Genomic DNA, 19,960 nt, shown 5'->3' on the forward strand with positions numbered 1-19,960 from the left:
CATTCCCAGTATCGCACTACAAAGTGTAATCTTACTGACGGCGACCTGAAATGATGACCTCACCTAACCTACTAATTCTCAGAGAAATGAGCTTGGTGCCCCAGCTTACGGTTGCACCTGTAATATCGCTCCATGACAACCATACTCGATGATCGGCGGTGGCAGGTCAAAAGCTGCCGTTGTAATTATTCCATTAAAAAGATGATCAGATCCTTTCCATGAGTAGTGCCTCTCTTACAAACATAACCTCAGTCCAACAGCATACAGAGGTTCGACCATGCAACGTCTCTAATTCTCTTTGAGAACAGCTTCTCCCAGTCCGCCTTCATGACCTGACCTTCTTGCCTCTTATATCTTGGGGCATGACCTCAGGATCGCGGTCATGTAGCTGACTCGCTCTAGACAAATGTAAAACTCCAGTACCTCAGGTCTTGGTAATGTGATTCCAGATTCAAACCGCTCTAAGGGAGCCTTCACCGTCAGTAAAAGTACCTAAAGTGACCCATGACGTTTCAAGTATCATTGTGGTGCCTCATCTTCGTCGTTCACCTTCGCCAACATAGAGGATCCAGCTCTGATTTCTAACCTGCCTTACTTGTCCTCTCCTTCTTCACCATAATCCTGCACTTCCTGTTGTTCTTTGTCCTTGGGCTATCTCATTTTATTTACTTTTAACCAATAAAGCAGTTGTTATTGATATTTGTGTTTCTGTATCCATCTTTCAGTTACATCAACACACAAGAACACTAAATAATCATGTTCATGAGCCATTTGCAGTGTATGTGGTCATTCGAGACTAAAAAAAAATGCGTATATGGCATATTCCTGATCACTGATACTTGAATAAAATTAAACGTAATGAAAATAATAATTTTCATCATTTCAATATAACTATAAATTCGTGATTACGCTTCAACACACAAAACACATATTCTTTTAGTCTTGACTAAACTGGAAAAGCTAATTCCCTATAATTAAACACACACGTTAAACCCCCACTCCCTACTAATATACTGAAAATATTTCTGTGGACGCCTATGGTGGTCTTGGGATTACCAACAACTGAAAAAAAATATTTTGAAGGCATTCATGATCCAGGCATTTCATAAGCTGAAAAAGTCCCCCTCCCTTGAAAAAAAAAAAAAAAAAAAACGCTTGTCTAGAAGCAACAAAGAAAGGTTACTTACCTTCAGGGTACATTAACCGTATTGAGTATTCATGTATTTCCTTGTCTTAATGGCTATCACAAATTTCTAGAGAAGAATACGAACCGAATGCGTTAGAACAGCTTCTCACCAGTATACATTCAACCAGAAAAAGGAAGGAAAAACATGCGGAAATCAGCGGATTTGTTAATTATCCATAATATGCTCTTCAGCCGAGTTCTCTTCCTTTGATGTCTTGCCTTCAGAGAATAAGAAATGTTTCAACTTTAATCATAATCATCATAAGATGGCGAATGCTTTGTTGAAAGTCATATATGGATGGAGTCATGAGAACATCGCAGTTTTGCTTTCTTACGCGGGAACCGCAATCAATCTGTAGAGGTGCCAGACGTATATTACGCCGCTTATATGTATATGTTCGATTTTGGTACAAAAAACGAGGGTTTCTTATGATTAGACAAGGTTTTGATTCTGAGCGATGTTTCTGATGTAACCAGTAGTTGCCTTTTTTTTTTCAAATGTATATAAACTTCCAGGTTATTTATGTACAACAACTTCACATCGCATGGCTATTTGCTTGATGTAATCACGAGTCGAGTTAGAGGTCCAGATATGAATTTATCCTTCTCGTCCAAAGAATATCCCGTGCCTCTGGGCGAATCTATAACTACTGGTATTGAAAAAAAAAACACTCTGGCCTAACCCACTACTTTCTCTTCAAAAAAGCAACTAGTGTTCTAGAGTAATATTCGTCAGCTGAGAACTGCGTTTGAGGCTAATATTATCGTGACTGGTGCTGACTCGCCGGGAAACCACAGTATTGTATTTGATTGTCTACTTGTAGGCTTACTGTTTTCAAGATTTATATACCGTGCATGTGTCTGCTTCAGTGTTCCGTTTCGAGCATGTAAGAGGTCCTGGATAAGTATGTTCTCTTAGGATGAAAGTTAGGGAGTGGCATGTTCATACAGAGGCGCCACCTCAGTTTATATAGAAAGTTTGGTGGATGAATTGATGTGTGTATAATACTGATACAAAATCAATTTCCCCACTAGAAAAACAGCAGCAGCTGTTAGTCTAGAATTCGACCATTAACCAACTATGACAAGATTTTGAAACGTGAAGTTGGTATATCATTAGAAAACGGACGCACATGTTCTGCATGTTTTAATTATTGACGCAATCGGTACCATTTCATTCCTTACTTTCTATGAAGTGTATATTAGATGTGGATTTTTTTATTTCTCTAGCTCCTCCTACACCCTTATGGTAGTTCTCAGAGTCTGGGCAGGGCTTTGAAGTAGAGGGAAATGGTGGAGTAAAACTATGCTATAGGTACTGTACAAGAAAAGCTATCACCGTAAACAGAATATATGCTTATGAAAAAGTGATTTGCTTTTATTTCATGTGAGGATGACTAGAGTATTTGAGCAAGGTGAAAGAAAGTTGTGGAATGCGAGAAAGAATTACTTGAAAGACATTAAGTAATATCATTTGAAGAGGGATGTTAACATGGGGAAGTACTTATGAGATATGCTCGGCTGGGAAGCATAGTAAGGAAATTCTGAAAGAAATAGCCAAATTTATTTGCACAGACTGACAACAGAAATTTTTCTCATCTGATTTCAGCTTTTTTTTATAGAATCATATTTTATCAATACTGTAACTTCCTTCATTCCTGTGGTTTTATCCTTATCTGTATCTGCCTCTTCAGTGTTGGCACGTGTATTCTCCCTGCTGCTACTGATAAATGCCATTTTTCTATCATTTTTGCAGTTTATCACACCTTTCTGTAACTTTCACTTTCATGATCTGGGCTGACATTTCTTGGTTTGGATGTAATACTTAGTGCAGACTTTTCTTCTCTTATCTTGGGTTCAAGAATGTAACACCATTCTCTCACCTAAGGTGTATATATTATGAAACAATTTAAAAATTGTGTATGGATATTATTATTATTATATGGCCTATCACATAGTTAAACGGCCATTGTGATGCTTCATTGACAGTATGCTTATGTCTACTGTTCCCAGCTTAGTATAATGGATATAAAATTTTTTTCAATATTCCATTATATTTTTTAGAATCATGCTGTCTTGTACCAAAAAGGTAATTTGCTATACTTTTATGAACTCCATCAGAAGGCTTTTTCTTGTTTCCTTACCTCAATCATCAAGCAAATTTCAGAAATCCCAATATGTTTTATTCCAATCACTTGTGCAAAACATGGTTGTGTTTTGTGCCTTTTCAAGTTCCTCTTCCAAGAACTGAATTGTTTGCCAAACCATCTATTTCCATTATACTCTGTGTTCATTTTTGAGACAAGAATCTCATTCACAGGTCTCCATATATTATTTGTTTTCATATTTGTCCAAAGCTAATCCACCACTCTGTAATTAAAATGAAGTATTATACACCTTTCACATTTTTGAATGGTCGCCCCTTTCAACTCCTGGCCATTTGATTTGGGAGGCCTTTCATTTTAGATAGTACATCACCACTACAAAAGGATTTGTCATCTGTTTTTGATATACAAAAATTTCCCGCACTTAAGTTTCCAATGGTTAGTGCTTTCAGTAAATTAATGCAGTATGTCTCCCATATAAGATCAGCACTTCAATTGGATTACCTTAATTTGCTTTCTCTTTTTTTTTTTTTTACAGATCTGTAATTTTGTATTGACAGCTTAGATGAATATGCACCTAATAATTAAAAGAACTCTTTTGTGTGGGATCTCTGGTTTTGGATGGATGGGGCTGTTTCGGCTAAGTAACTACCTTCTGACATACTACTCCAAAACCAAGGGGTGGAAGATATCTCAACACCACATCATGAACATATGTGAAGCTATTGTGTCTGGCATTCAGGTATATATTTGTTTTGCTTGGTTCATGATCACAGTACATGTAAATACAGTACAGGAAATTTTGCTTATTTTTTATCGCCATTTCCACACATGTCTTGGAGATTCTTATAATTTCAACAGCTAGGCTGATGCTTTATTAACAATTGAGTATGCATATATCTTTTTTATTTTAACAAGCAGTTTATTGTCAGAAAATGTAACAGCATTTAACAAAGGAGATCCAGTTATATCAGTACAGTAATACACAAAGCTAATTTTCTTACATAATTGTGTCAGTCTTGTATGTGATTCTTTTATTCATCATCCATGTTGTCACTTAATTTGCAGACAAGATGATTCTTTTCATAGTAATTATTATTGCATCCAAACATACTTTACATTTCATCAGTCTCCACCACTTCCAGTTGATCTTAGATATTCAAAAATGTTTCTTGGAAATCAAAGCCATGTTCACAGAAACTTTTTTCTTTATACTTGATCGTTTCCCATGGTAGCGAGGTAAAGCCAGGAAACAGACGAAGAAATACCCATCCACTCACATACACGTGAGTGGATGTATATGTATGTATATGCATACATACATATACATACACATACATATATAAAAATGTACATATTCATAATTGCTCACCTTCATCCATTCCCAATGCCACTCTGCCCTGCAGGAAACAGCAACGTCCCCCTTGCATCAGCGAGGTAGCACCAGGAAACAGACGAAGGGAGGCCACATCCACTCACATCTACACACAAGCTGTCATGTGTAATGCAGTGAAACCACAGCTCCCTAATCCACATCCAGGCCCCACAGACCATTTCATGGTTTACCCTGGATGTTTCATATGTCCTGGTTCAGTTCATTGACAGCACGCTGACCCCAGTATACAATATAGTTCCAATTCACTCTATTCCATGCTTGCCTTTCATCTTCATGCATATTCAGGTCCTGATCGCTCAAAATCTTTTTCGCTCCATCCTTCCATCTTCAGTCTGGTCTCCCAGTTCCCTCCACTTCAGACACATATATCCACTTTGTCAACCTTTCTGCACTTATTCTTTTCATATGTCCAAACCATTTCAACACACCCTCTTCTGCTATCTCAACCACTCTCTTTATTAACACACATATCTCTCTTACTGTTTCATTACCTACCCAATCAAACCACCTCACACCACATATTGTCCTCAAACGTTTAATTTCCAACACATCTACCATCCTCTGCATAAAAACTTGTATCACAAAAACTTCTTTTTCCACTGGCTTTATCTATAGCTGAGTGTTTAAGGCAGTGTAATTACACATCAGCAACAGATGTACATATCCACAAAAAAAAAATGTATAGAACAAAATTAGAAGGGGAGGAAAAACTGGAAATTATTTCCATTTCCCCTCAGGTAGTAGCATGAGAACATTGGATCTCACAGAAGATCAGGTTTATAACTTGTTGTGGAGTTTTGCTTGTAAATGAGTACTGACTTCACTATTATGTGTGCCTTAATATTAATATTTTAAGAGCATTAATATTATTTTAATATTATTGAGAGAATATTACCGTAAGAGAATTACTTATTGCAGTTAATTGGTTTACTCATAGATTCCATATTTAAAAGTAGCATGATTTTTGTCCCATGATTGTATTAATTATGCTTTTCATGCACATATTAGGACTGAGGTAAAGTACAGTCTTTCCAAAGTAAACAGTACACACCAGCATTAAATATGAATTCAGCTAGAGATGAAGCTAGACAAGTAAACTGCTCATGAAATAAACATGTATAGTGCTGACAGCATTTAGTAGTAAATAACTTTAATCAAGTGTGGGTTTAGAGTCGAGTCTAGATGCTGGAGCCCATGGAGAGGTGCCTCCTGGTTTTACTTCAGCCTTCCTAAGATAATCATCCTAAAATCCTCCTGTACACAAATTACCAAAGGTGGCTTCTAGAAGCCAGATTTTAAAGACCTTGGCATTGACTTTGAAACTTTACAAAGGCTTTGACCCCATGTTTCAACCTTATATCTGCTGGCATTGGCATCATCTGCAATCCATACCGTTGCATTCGGCTTAAGCTTCATGCCTTTTCAAAGGCTTCAGCCTAACGTCTGCCTGTTACAGAGGCCGTTATATAGGTTCTCTATAATGGATGTGTAATTTTTATCGTAATGAAAAGAAAGTCTTTTCCTATATATATCCATAAAGGATTATCAAAGATACAATGAAATATATGAAGTATTTGCATTTACACAGAATTATAATGTAATATGTAAGAACATTTTGAACTTGACTATGGCATTTTTCCAGGTGGAAGGAATGTTCCCTGCTAAGTACAGTATTGATTTTATATGAAATGACTTTTATTTTTAAAGCAACTTGTCTGTGCAAGTTCATTAGCAAGTGGGTGGAGTAAATATCTGTGAAGATAAAGATTAACCATCTTTTAACCTGTTAGATTCAACAGTGCCAGCTGTAGCTTTGAAAGGGGATGTGTATATATATCACTGTTACTGAGGGGAACCTTTAAGAGATAAGATGACAGGGGATTATCTGTTTCACTTTGACTGCTTCAGTGTTGAGATGCATGTAGTGGCTGCTTTGGTTGTTTAAAGGGTAGATTGGGAGCGATACTCATGTTTGTCAGCAAATGAGTACCTAATTGTATCTACATTGTCTTTATGCTACAGTTACAATTATATTTTTGATTTTCTGGTTTAAAGAGGCTTGAGGGATAGTAAACACACTGTTTATGTTTTTTTTTGTTTGTGTGTGCCTGAGGATAAGACATGATGGATAGATGCATTTGGCCTTACCATATACATAGAAAGAAAGAAAGGAGAAATGTAACATCAGTAATAGTTAAATGGAATTTAAATGCTGTAGCATTGTTCATGATGGATTGCCAGTGAAATATTACCATATCTGCTTTTGTTCCATAATCTGTTTCCCAAAATGGAAAGTTGGGCATTCCTTTCAAAATATACATGAAACATTTCTGTTTCTATATATATGTAAGCACAATTTAGTATAAGACATGTTTGGTCAACATTTTAAATTTCTTTTTGAATGATTCCTTGTTTTATTTTAGTTAACTTCCTGCCTTTCTTTATTTAGTAGATGTTATGAGAGGGAGAAATACTTAACATTACTTTTGTCTTTTTATCTCTTGACGTTCATTACAGTTAATAGCTTTTATTCTCATTCAGAGATATAGTAACTGCTTAATCTTGTCTGCAGGCTATAGTATCTTCTGTCTGTGGAATTATTGTGGTGACTTCATGCCGTCATGATGTAATGTGGGCTGTACACCCTTTAGCATCATGGTATGCTTGGGTTGCTGGCAGTTACTTCGTATATGATACTTTTGCAATGTATCAGGTGAGTAAGAAATGCAGTTTATATTTGTCTAGTACATATCAGCAGATAACTCTGGACCATGATAGTAATCAAAATGTCCATACATGGGCATTTGAATAGTTCAGAAACTTTGCTGGGGGTAGTTTGAACACCATTTTGGTTACATAGTGATATAGGTATCCGTGCCCATGACAAATAGATATTCACTAATGTGTTTAAACATGACAGTAGTTTGTTTTGCTCGATTAAGAAACAAGAAACATCAGAAATGACAGTGAGATGGTAACAGAAAGAGATGTGAAATGGAGATGGTGTGAGTACTATGAAGACCTGCATGAATGTGTCAATTAAGAAACAAGAAACAAATCAGGAATGACAGTGAGTTGGTAACAGAAAGAGAAGTGAAAATGGAGATGGTACAAGTATTATGAAAACCTGCAGAATGTGTCAGATAACAGGAAGGTAGGTGTGGTATGCATGAGACAAAATGGGATGTTGAACAGTACTGTTATGGTAAATTGGGTGATAAGAGGAGGAAGTTCAAGAAGCCTTACTCAGGACATATGTGGTCAATAAACTGGGAATGGGAGTATAGTTGAATATCTCAAGAAAAGGGGGTAACAGTGTTGTTGATTGGTTAATCAGGCTGCAGAGAGTGTGGATAACTCAGGTTGAGGTGCCTGAGGGTTGGTGAAGTGCATTTATAATTCTACTGTTTGAAGGCAATGAGGACAGAAATGAATGTTCATATTCTAGAAGTATAAGTCTCAAGAGCACTTGATTAGGTGTGTTGGAGAATGGTGATTGAAAAGGTGGTGCCATGTTTACAGAAACTGATGGGAGAGGAACAACATGGTTTTAGGAAAGGTAGGGAAAGTGTGAATTAATTTGTTGCTTTAAGAAATGTTTCAAAAATACCTGGAGAAAGAGTGATTTGTAAAATATTTGGTGTTTATAGATCTGGAGAAAGTTAGTGTTCCATTCACTCATGATTGAGCCATACTATTCTGATTCATGTGAAAGAATTTGATCCCATTTTGTTTATGCACATGCTATGTTAAGTTAAATTTTTCCTGTTGTGTCATTTGCCATGACATATATAATACCATGCAGGACCTGTATTTGTCAAGACATGTTGGCAAACACAGCAGGGAAGCAGAATATAGTACCAAGTCATACACACATTTCTTGAAATGGCAGTGAAATAGTTGCATGGGCAAGGTACACTTGTGCAGATGTAGAAGAAAAAAGGAAAACAATTTTGGTTTGACAATAAAGACAGTGCAAAACATGTACCCCAATTTTTTCTGTCCATACCCCTATCTGTGTTACTCAAAATCCCCTTATTTCACAGAGTTGTTGGGAACACTGAATGGGTATGATAAGATGGTGCTACAGATATATGTGGTAAATGAAAAGTTACTTAATGCAGTGGAGCTTTTACTGGAAGAATAAGGAATTTGTGCGAATAGGATAGGAAGAGGATATGTGGTTTCTGGTGAAGATGGGTCTCTGTTAAGGATTTGTGATGTCATCATGGCTTTTTAACCCTTTTGATGTGCAATTTTTTTTTCCTCACCCAGGTGTGAAGAAAACAGCAAAATAATTTTATCTCGTGAATAGGGAGGACCTGGATATTTGGGATTGAATCTGACAGTAGAGGTAATCATGTGGTTAGAAGTGAGTCACAGGATGGAAGAGGGGGGTAAAGACCTGAGTGTATTTATGAGTTATGGAAGGAAAGGACATTGTTTGCAAGATTAAAGATGGGTCTGTTGGAAGGTATGGTAGTCCTGATAGTGATGTTTGGAGAGGAGTCTTAATCTTTGAATGTACAGGATGGGAAGAGAGTGCATATGCTGGAGATGAATGCTTGAAGGTGATCTGCATGAAGTGGGTTGATGATGTGAGAAATGACATTGTCAGAGAGAGTTTTGATGGTTAGCATAATTCTTTGAAGGGGCAGACAAGGGTGTGCTGAGATGGTTCAGACATAAGATGAGTGAAGAAAGGCAGACACAGGATCCTTATATCATGAGCAGTGGAAGCAAGGGGTAGACTAAAAAAGAAGATTGAAAATTAAGTATAGTAAGCTTCAGTTATTGGGCCTGAACATTTAGGAGGGCAAAAGGCATGCACTGGATAGAAAGAACCAGGATGATGTTGTGTATAGGGGCAGTATGATGGACTGGACCAGCACATGTGAAGTGATCAGGATATACCATGAAGTAGTCTGAAAATCTAGTTTTGGTAGATTATACAACTGAATAAATGGATGTTTGTTCCTTAACACCTTTTTTGGTCATTTTGAACGGTACAACTCATGACCAGACCACAACTCTCAATACAACAGAAGTTTCTTATCAACACAGACACAAACTACAAGTGAATGACCTTTCATTTACAGATAAGAGCAATAATGAAGTAGACATGGAATATTAGAATCCTTATCCATAAGCCAAACCAAAACAGAACTTAGTGTTAGAAAGACTTCATTCTCTTTATACTGTATGCAATACTATATAGTAGTTATACACATTAGTCTTAGTTGAAAAAAAATCAGTTTTGGTTATTCTACAATTATTGTACGTACAATGATTTCTTTTGTCAGTTTCCTTATCTCATAAATATTAATTTATCAAATATCAGAGAAAATTTTGAACTTTCTGAATTATGATACAGGATTCTATCAGACATTTTATTAATTCCAGAATTTTCAAAAAGTTATAAATATCATATTATTGATCCGTATCCAACTATGGAACAAGCTTTGTCTGGGAGACTATCTATTAATGTGAATATATTTGTGGATTCCTGGCTGCTAGCTGTAAAGTTTTGAAATATTACATGAACTGTGAGTATATTAATTTTGTAATTACTGTACGCAATTAAAAGTTATCTGTTTCCATAGAAAATTAGCTTAAGCCATTTTATTTGTGTTTTGTTGTTTGAAAAGGCACTTGTGTTACATAATTTGAATAATTTAGATCAATTTATGTTTTGAAACATTGTTAACAGATTGACTCCTGATGGTGTATTTTGAGAATCTGAAACATTGAGGTTAATAAAGATGTACCAAACAAGCTCTCGCACTGCTACTGCCTTGGTCCTTCCCTTTATATTGAAGATTTCCTGAACGGGACATCAATTGTTGCAGGTTAGCAGAAGGGCAGGGATGCACAATTTTCACACTATTTTCTGGATTGGGAAATAAGAGGAGCCAAATTTCATACCTGATGGATAAGGGTGTGGATATTCTCCAAGACTTCCTTTTGTTACTTTAGTGAAAACACTAATTAGGAAAACTGACTATGGGTGAAAATACTTCTTCCTTTTTCATCTCTCACAGCTTTGGATTCCCATTTTAGTACTGTATAGGCACCATATGGAAACTGTAGCAGAGCTATCAATGAAACATGACACTGAATTTCAAATACTCATTCTTAGGTGACATATTACTATGACAACTGACTGAGTGAAAATATCCATCTGTTGGTGGGATCCTTTTAACACACTTCTGGCATACGTATGATATGGTAGTGCTGTCTGAAAACATGACATTAAACTCGAAACTATCATTCTTAGGTAACTTACACCCTTAGAGCATAACCACTCAGCCTGTAAACATTGATACTAGTTACTGTGAATGGTGAGGAAGGGTGATACATAATAAGGTAATTACTTAAGTTTTTGATAATCCCTGAAATTAGGAGGCTGTTCTCCAGGAATGGATGACTTTAGAAGGGGAAAGTGATAGTGCTCTCAAAATGATAAAAAAATCCATTTCACCGACATAAAGATTCTTATATTCTTTATTATTCGGTTATGTACTTTTGGATGAGTTAAGGAATACTGACTAAGGTTTCAAGTAAGGGTAAGGAGACATGAAGTTTATGAATGAGATATTAGAATGCCCTAAAAAGGTTCAAGCAATGCCATCAATGACCTCTCCTATCAGTTTGGTTGGCTAGTAATTCATGTGAAAATTAAATCTCTTTTTTTCATTCTAGTTTCCTGCATCGCGGTACTTAATGCTTCCAGCTTTGTAATAAATCTAAATACTTAAAGGTAATAATGTAGTAGAAGGATGATTATGGAAGGACTTGGCAATTAATAATTGTGTAAGCCAGTGTTTTTCAACCAAGGTTTCTTGGAGTTCACCAATAACAGAGACTCTTTTGCTGTGACTGCCCCCTTGAGGAAGTTCCCAAAGGGAATAGGCATCAGATATAGGTAGAGAAACAAAGAGCTAGAAAAGTTTCTTAGAATTTAAGGTTCCACAAATATCCTTCAAGATTCTGCAAAATTCTGTAATAATTAAAAAAGATTAAACTTGTGAAAGCTCAGTAATTCATAATTTATATATGGAGATCCTTCAACATGAGCTTGGTTAAAGGTTGCTACAAAATTACTTTTAAAGCTATAAAATTATGCTATGAAAGGAAAGGCTGAAAAACACTGGTGAGAGCGGAATCCAGTTCCAGCCTTTTGACAAGCATCTTGTAAACGCATCAACTGATAAGGAATGCTTGGCTAACCCAAATTGACAGCTGCTATTTGAACATGCATGAACAAAGATGGATAGTTCTTGTGCTTCATATATTTTAGGTGGTAGTTCATTTAATAACATTACTGATTAACAGACATGTATTTTTTTCTCTTTGGTCTACCATAACTGGCCAGAAGGCCTAAAGAAAGCATATTTTGCAGCGTTCACTTGAAGAAATGATTGAGACAGGATAATGAATCAGTCATACTGACTGAGCAGATGTGGATGGAAGGATGAAAAGAGTATTTATGAGTGAGGAGAGTGAAAATGCATGAGAGAGAGTTAGGAGAAAAGATGATGTTAATGAATATGCCCATTAGAAGTCTGCTGCAATAGAGGAAGAGTAAGAAATGTATTGATGTTATGGTAGGTTCAGGAGCCTGTATATGTTTCACACTGTTGTGTAGCATAATTCAAGGCTTATTGGATATAAATAGATACATGGGCTTATGTAGTACACAAGGATCAGGACGATAAGTCATCTGTGACTTCATTGTTCTAAATATGACCCATATTTTGTTATTTTGCAATTTATCTCTTATTTATTCTAACTTAGGTTCACCTGTCAAGTTTGCCCAAAGTTCCAGAATCTTTCATGGCACGTTTTTCAAGTTACATAAAACGAAGAACATTGCTAGTAATACACCATGTTGTTGTGGCAGCATTCTTATTTCCAGTAAGTAGTCCATAATTGGAATTTTTTTTGTGCTGTACATACTTGTGACATGGACACACTCAGTGTGAAGGATTCATGTATTACTTCTGTAGTGTAAGTTTTAGTGGTGGTATCACTGTGGTATAGTTACAACTTATGTTATTTAGGGCCCAGTGCTAAAAAAGGTCATTGGCGATAGTTTTATATGAAAAAAGCAACAATCTGCTCATCAGTTTGTATTGTAAATGCTAATTCCTGTATTTTTTTCTTTTTTTTTTTACACTGGAGACTCCAGTTATAGACAAAAAATCCACACCAAGACTGGGCTTCAATTGAAATATAGAGAGAATTATGAAAGGCAAAAAGAAGAGAAAAGAGAAAGTATTTACAAATTCTGGAGAAATTAAAAAAACTGTCTTTTAAAATATGCCAGGTCATAGTTATTAGGAAATACATGATAAGGTAGAGAGTTCCAAAGCTTCAAGGTGTAGGGAAAGAAACAGTTATCAAAACAACCCACCCTTTAATTGCCAACAGCCACACAGTAATTATGTGATGTAGCAGCTTGTGGTATAGCTAGTGGTAGGGGTACACAAGCAGCCAGCTCTTGGGAGCAAGAACAAAAGTATTACCAACAGAAGGGGTCAAGTTTTGAAGTTAGCCTGGGAGAGTTAATATGTCTGACCACTTATGACTCAACTCTCAAGTAGGGAACCACCCCATATGTGAGAGCAGTACTCCATACAAGGATGGATCAGTCTTTTGTATAAACGGAGCAATTGTTCAGAGGAAAAGAAATTTCAACACCTAAAAAGGACTTCCATTTTGTTAGAGGAAGACTTAACTATTCCTGTGATATGGTGTTTCCAAGGAGTGGATGTTATAGTAATACCAAGTATGTTCACCAAGTCAAAAGATGGAATTACAGAACCATCAAAGTAGAGAGAAAAGTTGGCAGGACTTTTCAATGGAGAGATCGGTGGAAACTGGGTCTTGGAAGCATTAAACTTCACCATGTGTCATCTACCCCACTGAGATATCCTGTCTAAGTCTGAATTTATTGAGGAAGTTATTTAGAGACAAGATGCAGATTGAGTGTGAGAAGAGAATGCAAAACTGAAAGATGTTAAGGAATGTAGTGTTGAGTCATCAGCTTATGAGTGCATTTACTAAAAACACCTTCCAGAACATTTTCCCTTTCTATGAAATCATGGTTACCATCACTTCCTCCTCTAGTGCAGCAGGGGGAAAAAATTAGTAAATCTACTCTGTGTAAATTACCTTCTAGGAAATGTAACATAAATATCAACAACTGACACAGAGAGAAGCAAACAAATAGAAACAAAATATAAAACTGCCCATACACAATGAAAATAAGTCATAAACTTACCCTAGATGATGGCTGTGCTACCTTTAGTAGTAGGGATGGGATGGATTCCTTTTAAGTAAAAAGTTCACTGATGAAACTGTACTCTCTTTCGTCAACTAATGATGATACAGCCTTGCCAAAAGTGACTTGTAACTTGGTGTAACTTTGAGCAGAGAAATTTTATGGCAGAGTTGATGAGAATGCCTTGTTGGAGGTGCTGTGAAAATATGGGGTGGATGGAAAGCTACATGAAGTGAGAAGTTTTTATAGAGAGAGTAAGGCATCTGTGTGAGGAGAGAGGGATATCAACAAGGGTGTGTGATCTCACCACTCCTGTTCTTTCTGTTTATGGATGAGGTAGTGAGGATATTAAATGTGAAGGTCTTGTAGAGAGGGGCTGGTCTTATGTTGGGGATGGGAGCCTGCGAGATGAGTCACATGCTGTTGAGGATGACTCAACTTTGGTGGCAGACATGAGTGAGAAGCTGCATTAGGTGGCATCTGAGTTTGGGAAAGTGTGTGAAGCGAGGAAGTCTAAGAATTGATAAGAATAAATGTTAGGTGATATTTAGTAAGAAAGGGGTAGAGACAGGATGGTATGAGTAAGAGTTTGAATGGAGAGAACCTGGAGGAAGTGGAGTGTTTTATATACATGGGAGTGGGCATGGCAGTGGATGGAACTATGGAAGTTGAAGTGAACTGTAGTTTGGGTGGGTGGTGGGGCAAATGTCCTAGGTGCACTGAGAAGCATATGGAAAGAGAGGTCACTGTCTGTGAGGGGTATACCTGAGAGTATACTTGTTCCAGCTGTGCTGTATGGGTGTGAGGCTTGGACCCCAACTACAAAGGACCAGAAGAGGGTGGACGTGTAAGGAATGAAATGCTTGCGGACAGTATATTGTGTGAGGAGGGTTAGAGTGTTAGTAATGCTAGTGTGAGGGAGAGGTGTGGTAGTAAACTGAGTATGACTGAGATCTGAACAAGGTGAGCTGATTTGATTTGGACATATGGAGGAGATGAGTAAGAGAGATTGGCTATTTGGATATATGTTTCAGCAGTAAATATACTTTCACAGTTTGAATGTGAACTTACAAAAATTATGTTGAATAGTTGATAATTTGCTTTATGGTGAGCTACTCTCTTGGGGTGTTAAGGTTAACCAAAGTTAATATATAGACTGACAGAGTAAAGTGAACTGAGCTCTTGATTGGTGAAAGCCTGGTTTTAAGTAATTTGAAAAGAGTGCAACAAGTCTGTTAGGTTGATTGACTATCCAGTTTGTTGAGGATTTCTTTGGCTCATAGGTATGTATGTATGGTTTACTGTAACATGCCAGAAAAGAATAAGGTTTGATGAAGATTTTTAGTAAATACACCAAAAGGTCACAAAATAAGGAAGTTTTAGAGAATAACTCCATATATCCATATGTAGAGTCTATTTAGAAGAAACTTTTAATCCTTTGGTTCAATATTCTCTATCCTCAAAATGTTCCTAGTCTTTCAAAAACCATAAAATTCAGTTTCTTGTATACTGTGCTTTGTTAGTGATGTATGGTCTTGTTTCTAGGTATCTGTGTACCGAAGTGGTATTGGTGACTTTTTTGTAGGATGTTTCTACTGTGTGGAGCTGAGTGGTCCTTTCACCAACATGCGTATTATTTTAAGCCGAACAGGTCTAAAAGAAACAAGGTATGTGGTTTAGTATTACTTTACAATGGCTATATTCTTTGTATGTTTAAATGATAGGAATGTCATATGATACACTAAATGCATATAAAGATACATTTGTGTGATAGAAGGAAATTGAGATTTATTGTCCAGAAAAGTACGGTAATGATAAGTAGTAGGTGAGAAAGGGTAGTTCGAGTTTGAGTTCAAATAGAAAGGAATTGCAGAAAGTACCTGGGAATAGGCATGGTAGATGGAATTATTTACTTCAGCCCCATGGGGGCTAAAGTAAATCATGGGATGGGAAGTACGGGCTTAGTTCCAAAGTACTTTGATGAAGTTGTAGATGGAGATGTCATTGTCAGGTAGGGCAAAGAAGGGTATGTCTGAAGATACAGTAGTCTAGATGGTGTCATATGTATGCAAGTCTTTGGCCCTGAATGCAAAAGAGGTTAAGAGGGTGATATTGAATGCCTAAGGGCAATATTTGGTTGGAGATGGGTTGGGTGTGTAAGAAATGATAGTAATAGATGGAGGTGTGGTAGTAAATATACTCTGAGAAAGCTGATTGGATGTTTTCATGCAATGAAATGGTTCAGACATATGGAAAGACTTCAGTTAATATGAATAATTCTCTCATATTCCTTTGCTGGCTGGGAATTCTGGACAGGCTATTTAAAATCTCTCTGTCTGTTTGTTATCTTAACTTCATTCTCTTTCATGTTTGACTGATCAGTTGTATATAAACACACAATTTGAGGGATTTGATTTTGCAGAACTGAAATGCCGAACCTTAATCATGTAGACTAGCAGAGGGAATGCACTCCTCATATTTCCTTGGAGTAGACTTGCTGGCTTGCTACCCCAAGATAATTTTTTAATTTGACATACAGTATTATATTTTTCTTAGTTCCTAAGTCAGTTGCAATTTTGTCATGCTACAGTTTAGGCAGTACACATCAAGTTTAATTATAAAATATGAATTCCACCCCCAACACCTCATGCAGAAGGTGAACTATTCAGTTTCCTTTTTTTACATTCAAACTGATCCTTTATCCTGACTAAAAGATTTCAGGGTATTCAGATTCCAGACAGATTTATTATGTTCTGCATTTTCGTGTCCCTCTGAAAGTAACTTCCAAGCTGCTTGAGCCCTTATTATGCAATATTTTTCTGGTACTTGGTCTCCTTCAGTTGAGGTAGTAGAACATCAAGTTATCGAAGTGTTTAATATAATTATGGCTGTGGATGGTAGGCTCTAGTTTAAATCCATTATACATAAGCTACGAGAGGGTGGATGTTTGCAAATGAGGCCACAGGCAACTGGATATAGACAGGAAAAAAATCATCAAATTATATTCAACATTATTCCCCCAAACAGTGGCACTCAGAATTACTGTAAGTCTTTCTGCAGCCCTGACATTTCACATTTATAGAATGTGATTTCAGAATTAATCTTGTAAAGGTTTCCTCACTCGGGTTGTTACTACAGTACTGTCTCCTCAAAAACTATCCTCATTAAAAGACTGAGAAAATTAGTAGTGGAAATGTTTAATGTAGACATTTGCTACCTCGCAAACGCGGGAGACAGCGACAAAGTATAATGAAAAAATATAAAATAATATTAATAGACAAAATTTAAATTGTTACCACATGTTATTTGTTGGCTTTCAGTGAGCTCTTTCCTAAAGTTGCAGGATTTTATTCTTAATTGCATGAAGTTTTTTATTTCCTTCATTCCTGGTTTCCCTGTCCCACATTTTCCTAATTCTTGGTTAGGGTTGTTCTATCATTATTCCAAAAGACACATCAGGTTTTGGGAAACTTCATTATTTTGAAATCAGAATATGATATCAATGTTACCTCAATGGCACAGCAAGCTTCCACTCCTCATGCAGTAAGAGCTGCATTGTATAGTAAGCAGCATCATCAGTTTCTTGAAATTGCAAAACAGGTATGTGATTTTACAATTCTGCATCTTACTGATTTTATTTGGTCTTCATAGAGTTTAATTTGTAGTTACAATAGAGGTATTTTATATTGTTTCAGAATATTGAATCATATCGAACTGATATGACTTTCCTCTCTAAAGGAAAAGTGCTTAAATCACTTTACCTTCATACAAAGGTGTTAGAAATATTTTTGATGTTTTTATGTCCTCCTTAGGGAGGTTCATCTTCATAAGAACCAGTGTATAGGCTGGTTATGCGATTATGTCCTTGGAGATTTTTTTTTTTTTACCAATGGAAAAAAGCTAAATAGTTAAGAGTATGAAACTGTACCTTTTTTGTTCTGGACTGATGCATGGGACTAGCTTTGTCATATGTAGATTTATTGAAATAACTAGCTTGGATATTTCTTATTGCAAATAAATTTTGAGCTTCTGTGTGTGTGTGTCTCGATAGACTCGAGATGCCAGTCATTTGAGTGGGCTGTTGCTCTCGTGGACTACCCTCCTGATAATACGTCATGGCCTTCTTTTGAGTGGTCACTGTGGTTATAATTAGTGCTATAGCATTGTGCCTGTGCAAATAGGAATGGTCCCTTGTAATTTTTTCATCACTAATTGATTGTTTGGCAAACCAATTTGAGCCTGCCTTGCATAGGACACTTGAATGATGTTTTATTCTCTGCAGAGCAAAAAGCCTCTCGAGAGTAAAAAGCAAGTTTTTTATTATTAGACTTTGTCACAGAAACAAGTTTTATAAAATTTTCTATATTACAGGTGGTATGTGCTGAATGGAGTAACTATGATCATATCTTTCGCAATCTGTCGAGTTCTAGTATTTCCCTACATGTACCTGGCTTATGGGGCTCAATACAACATTGGCATTCTGGATGTGGTGAGGAAGATTCCATTGTATTGCAATGTGGGTTCCCTTATGGTTCTGCTACCACAAATCCACTGGTTAAGACTGATGTTCCTAGGAGCAGTAAAAATGTCTAGAGGCAAAAGTATATCTGAGGCTGAGGAGAAAATTGATTGATATTCAATTCATTTCATGCTAAGACTGATACAAACTATAGATAGGAAATTCTCATAAAATTTGTAGTGCACTTAAGAATCTTGAATGTAGAGCTGCTCTTATTAAAATTATGAAATCAATCTTGTTTTCCATCCTATTTAATTTCTTGTGATTGACCATTTTCAGCTGAACAACAGGAAGTACTTCATGAAATGATCTCCAAACACTAGTCATGGATTCTTTCATTTATTCATGTTTATTACAATATTCCTGTTCTTTAAAATGCTACTTCATTTGCTCCTGCTCATGCTACTCATTTTCAGTTTTTGTCAGTTTTCTTCAAACTGTTCCTTTCACTTGTCCACTGAACCTCAGCAGACTTTCTTTAAATATGTTTTAAAGTTTAAAGTTTTCAGATGTTCACTGAACCTCACTTTTCTTATTTCCATTCTGTCACCCCTTCAGCTGAGATGATCAATTCAACATAAAGGTTCGTCAAAGCAATGACTCATTCATCACCTGATTCCACTTACATAGCATTTCATTCACAGCTTATTCCTGTTTCCTTGTTGTTACTGTAATTCAGGTACGATTATAATGTCAAGATATGCTGTATTAGTGTATGTTATATACAGTGATTTTGATGATTTCTCATAAGTTGGCAACACAGGACTGCATTACATCCATTTAAGTCTGGCTGTTTAATTTTGCATTCTTTCTGGTTTGTTCATTGGTATGACTGTATTATGAGTGCATGTATCATAATGCATAATTAAAGATATATAATAATGTTTTTGATGAGTGCTCATAGCTGGCAACATAGGGCTGCTTACTATTACTTTGACTTTGGCACTTCCAGTTTTCTCTGACTTTTACAACTGGTTTATCATCATGACTGTAAGGAATAAGAAATCCCTGACACCTGAAGAAATTTATGTCTTTCTGCAGGCATCAAATCATGAATACTTTCATTTTTTCTATCAGATGTTTTTATGAAAAAATGCAATATGGAAAATTTTTGGTTTTGCCTTTATGATAAAAAAGAGGACGTTATCATTTTCTTCTTTTACTAGAGAATTCACACTCTGGGAAAAATCTGTGATTATGCTGCCAAATTTTCACCAAAAAGTCCTTTACACCTATTAGCATTCTATATATTAATATTTTATTTGAGGCTTAAATTCATGTCTTTTATGTATGGTTATTGATTCATCAAATTTCTAATTTCCTATAAATGTACATGTGTATCTTTCACGATGTACATCAGAGCAACAGCAACTTCTGTATCTTTCAGTAGTGCCTATGACATTTCTTCCTGTGTTTTCATCTGCTATTGAAATACCAGACCTCTCCCATTTTTTGTTCCACTGTAATA

At 36.3% G+C, this 19,960-nt stretch overlaps 1 protein-coding gene across 3 annotated transcripts; it reads left to right on the plus strand.

Moving 5' to 3' along the window:
• Nucleotides 1-1,713: 1,713 nt before the first annotated feature.
• Nucleotides 1,714-18,725, plus strand: LOC139758066 (TLC domain-containing protein 3A-like). 3 transcript variants are annotated; one of them, XM_071679140.1, is made up of 6 exons: nt 1,714-1,839; nt 3,830-4,033; nt 7,260-7,400; nt 12,485-12,604; nt 15,519-15,640; nt 18,345-18,725. In XM_071679140.1, the coding sequence occupies exons 2-6, from the start codon at nt 3,857-3,859 to the stop codon at nt 18,604-18,606; spliced, it is 822 nt and encodes a 273-aa protein (XP_071535241.1). In that variant the 5' UTR covers nt 1,714-1,839; nt 3,830-3,856; the 3' UTR covers nt 18,607-18,725. The 3 variants fall into 3 exon arrangements, with proteins under 3 accessions (XP_071535241.1, XP_071535240.1, XP_071535239.1); XM_071679139.1 differs by lacking the exon at nt 1,714-1,839 and adding an exon at nt 1,850-1,983; XM_071679138.1 differs by lacking the exon at nt 1,714-1,839 and adding an exon at nt 1,935-2,073.
• Nucleotides 18,726-19,960: the final 1,235 nt, after the last annotated feature.

This window comes from Panulirus ornatus, chromosome 29 (genome assembly GCF_036320965.1).
Source record: "Panulirus ornatus isolate Po-2019 chromosome 29, ASM3632096v1, whole genome shotgun sequence".
Taxonomy (NCBI): domain Eukaryota; kingdom Metazoa; phylum Arthropoda; class Malacostraca; order Decapoda; family Palinuridae; genus Panulirus; species Panulirus ornatus.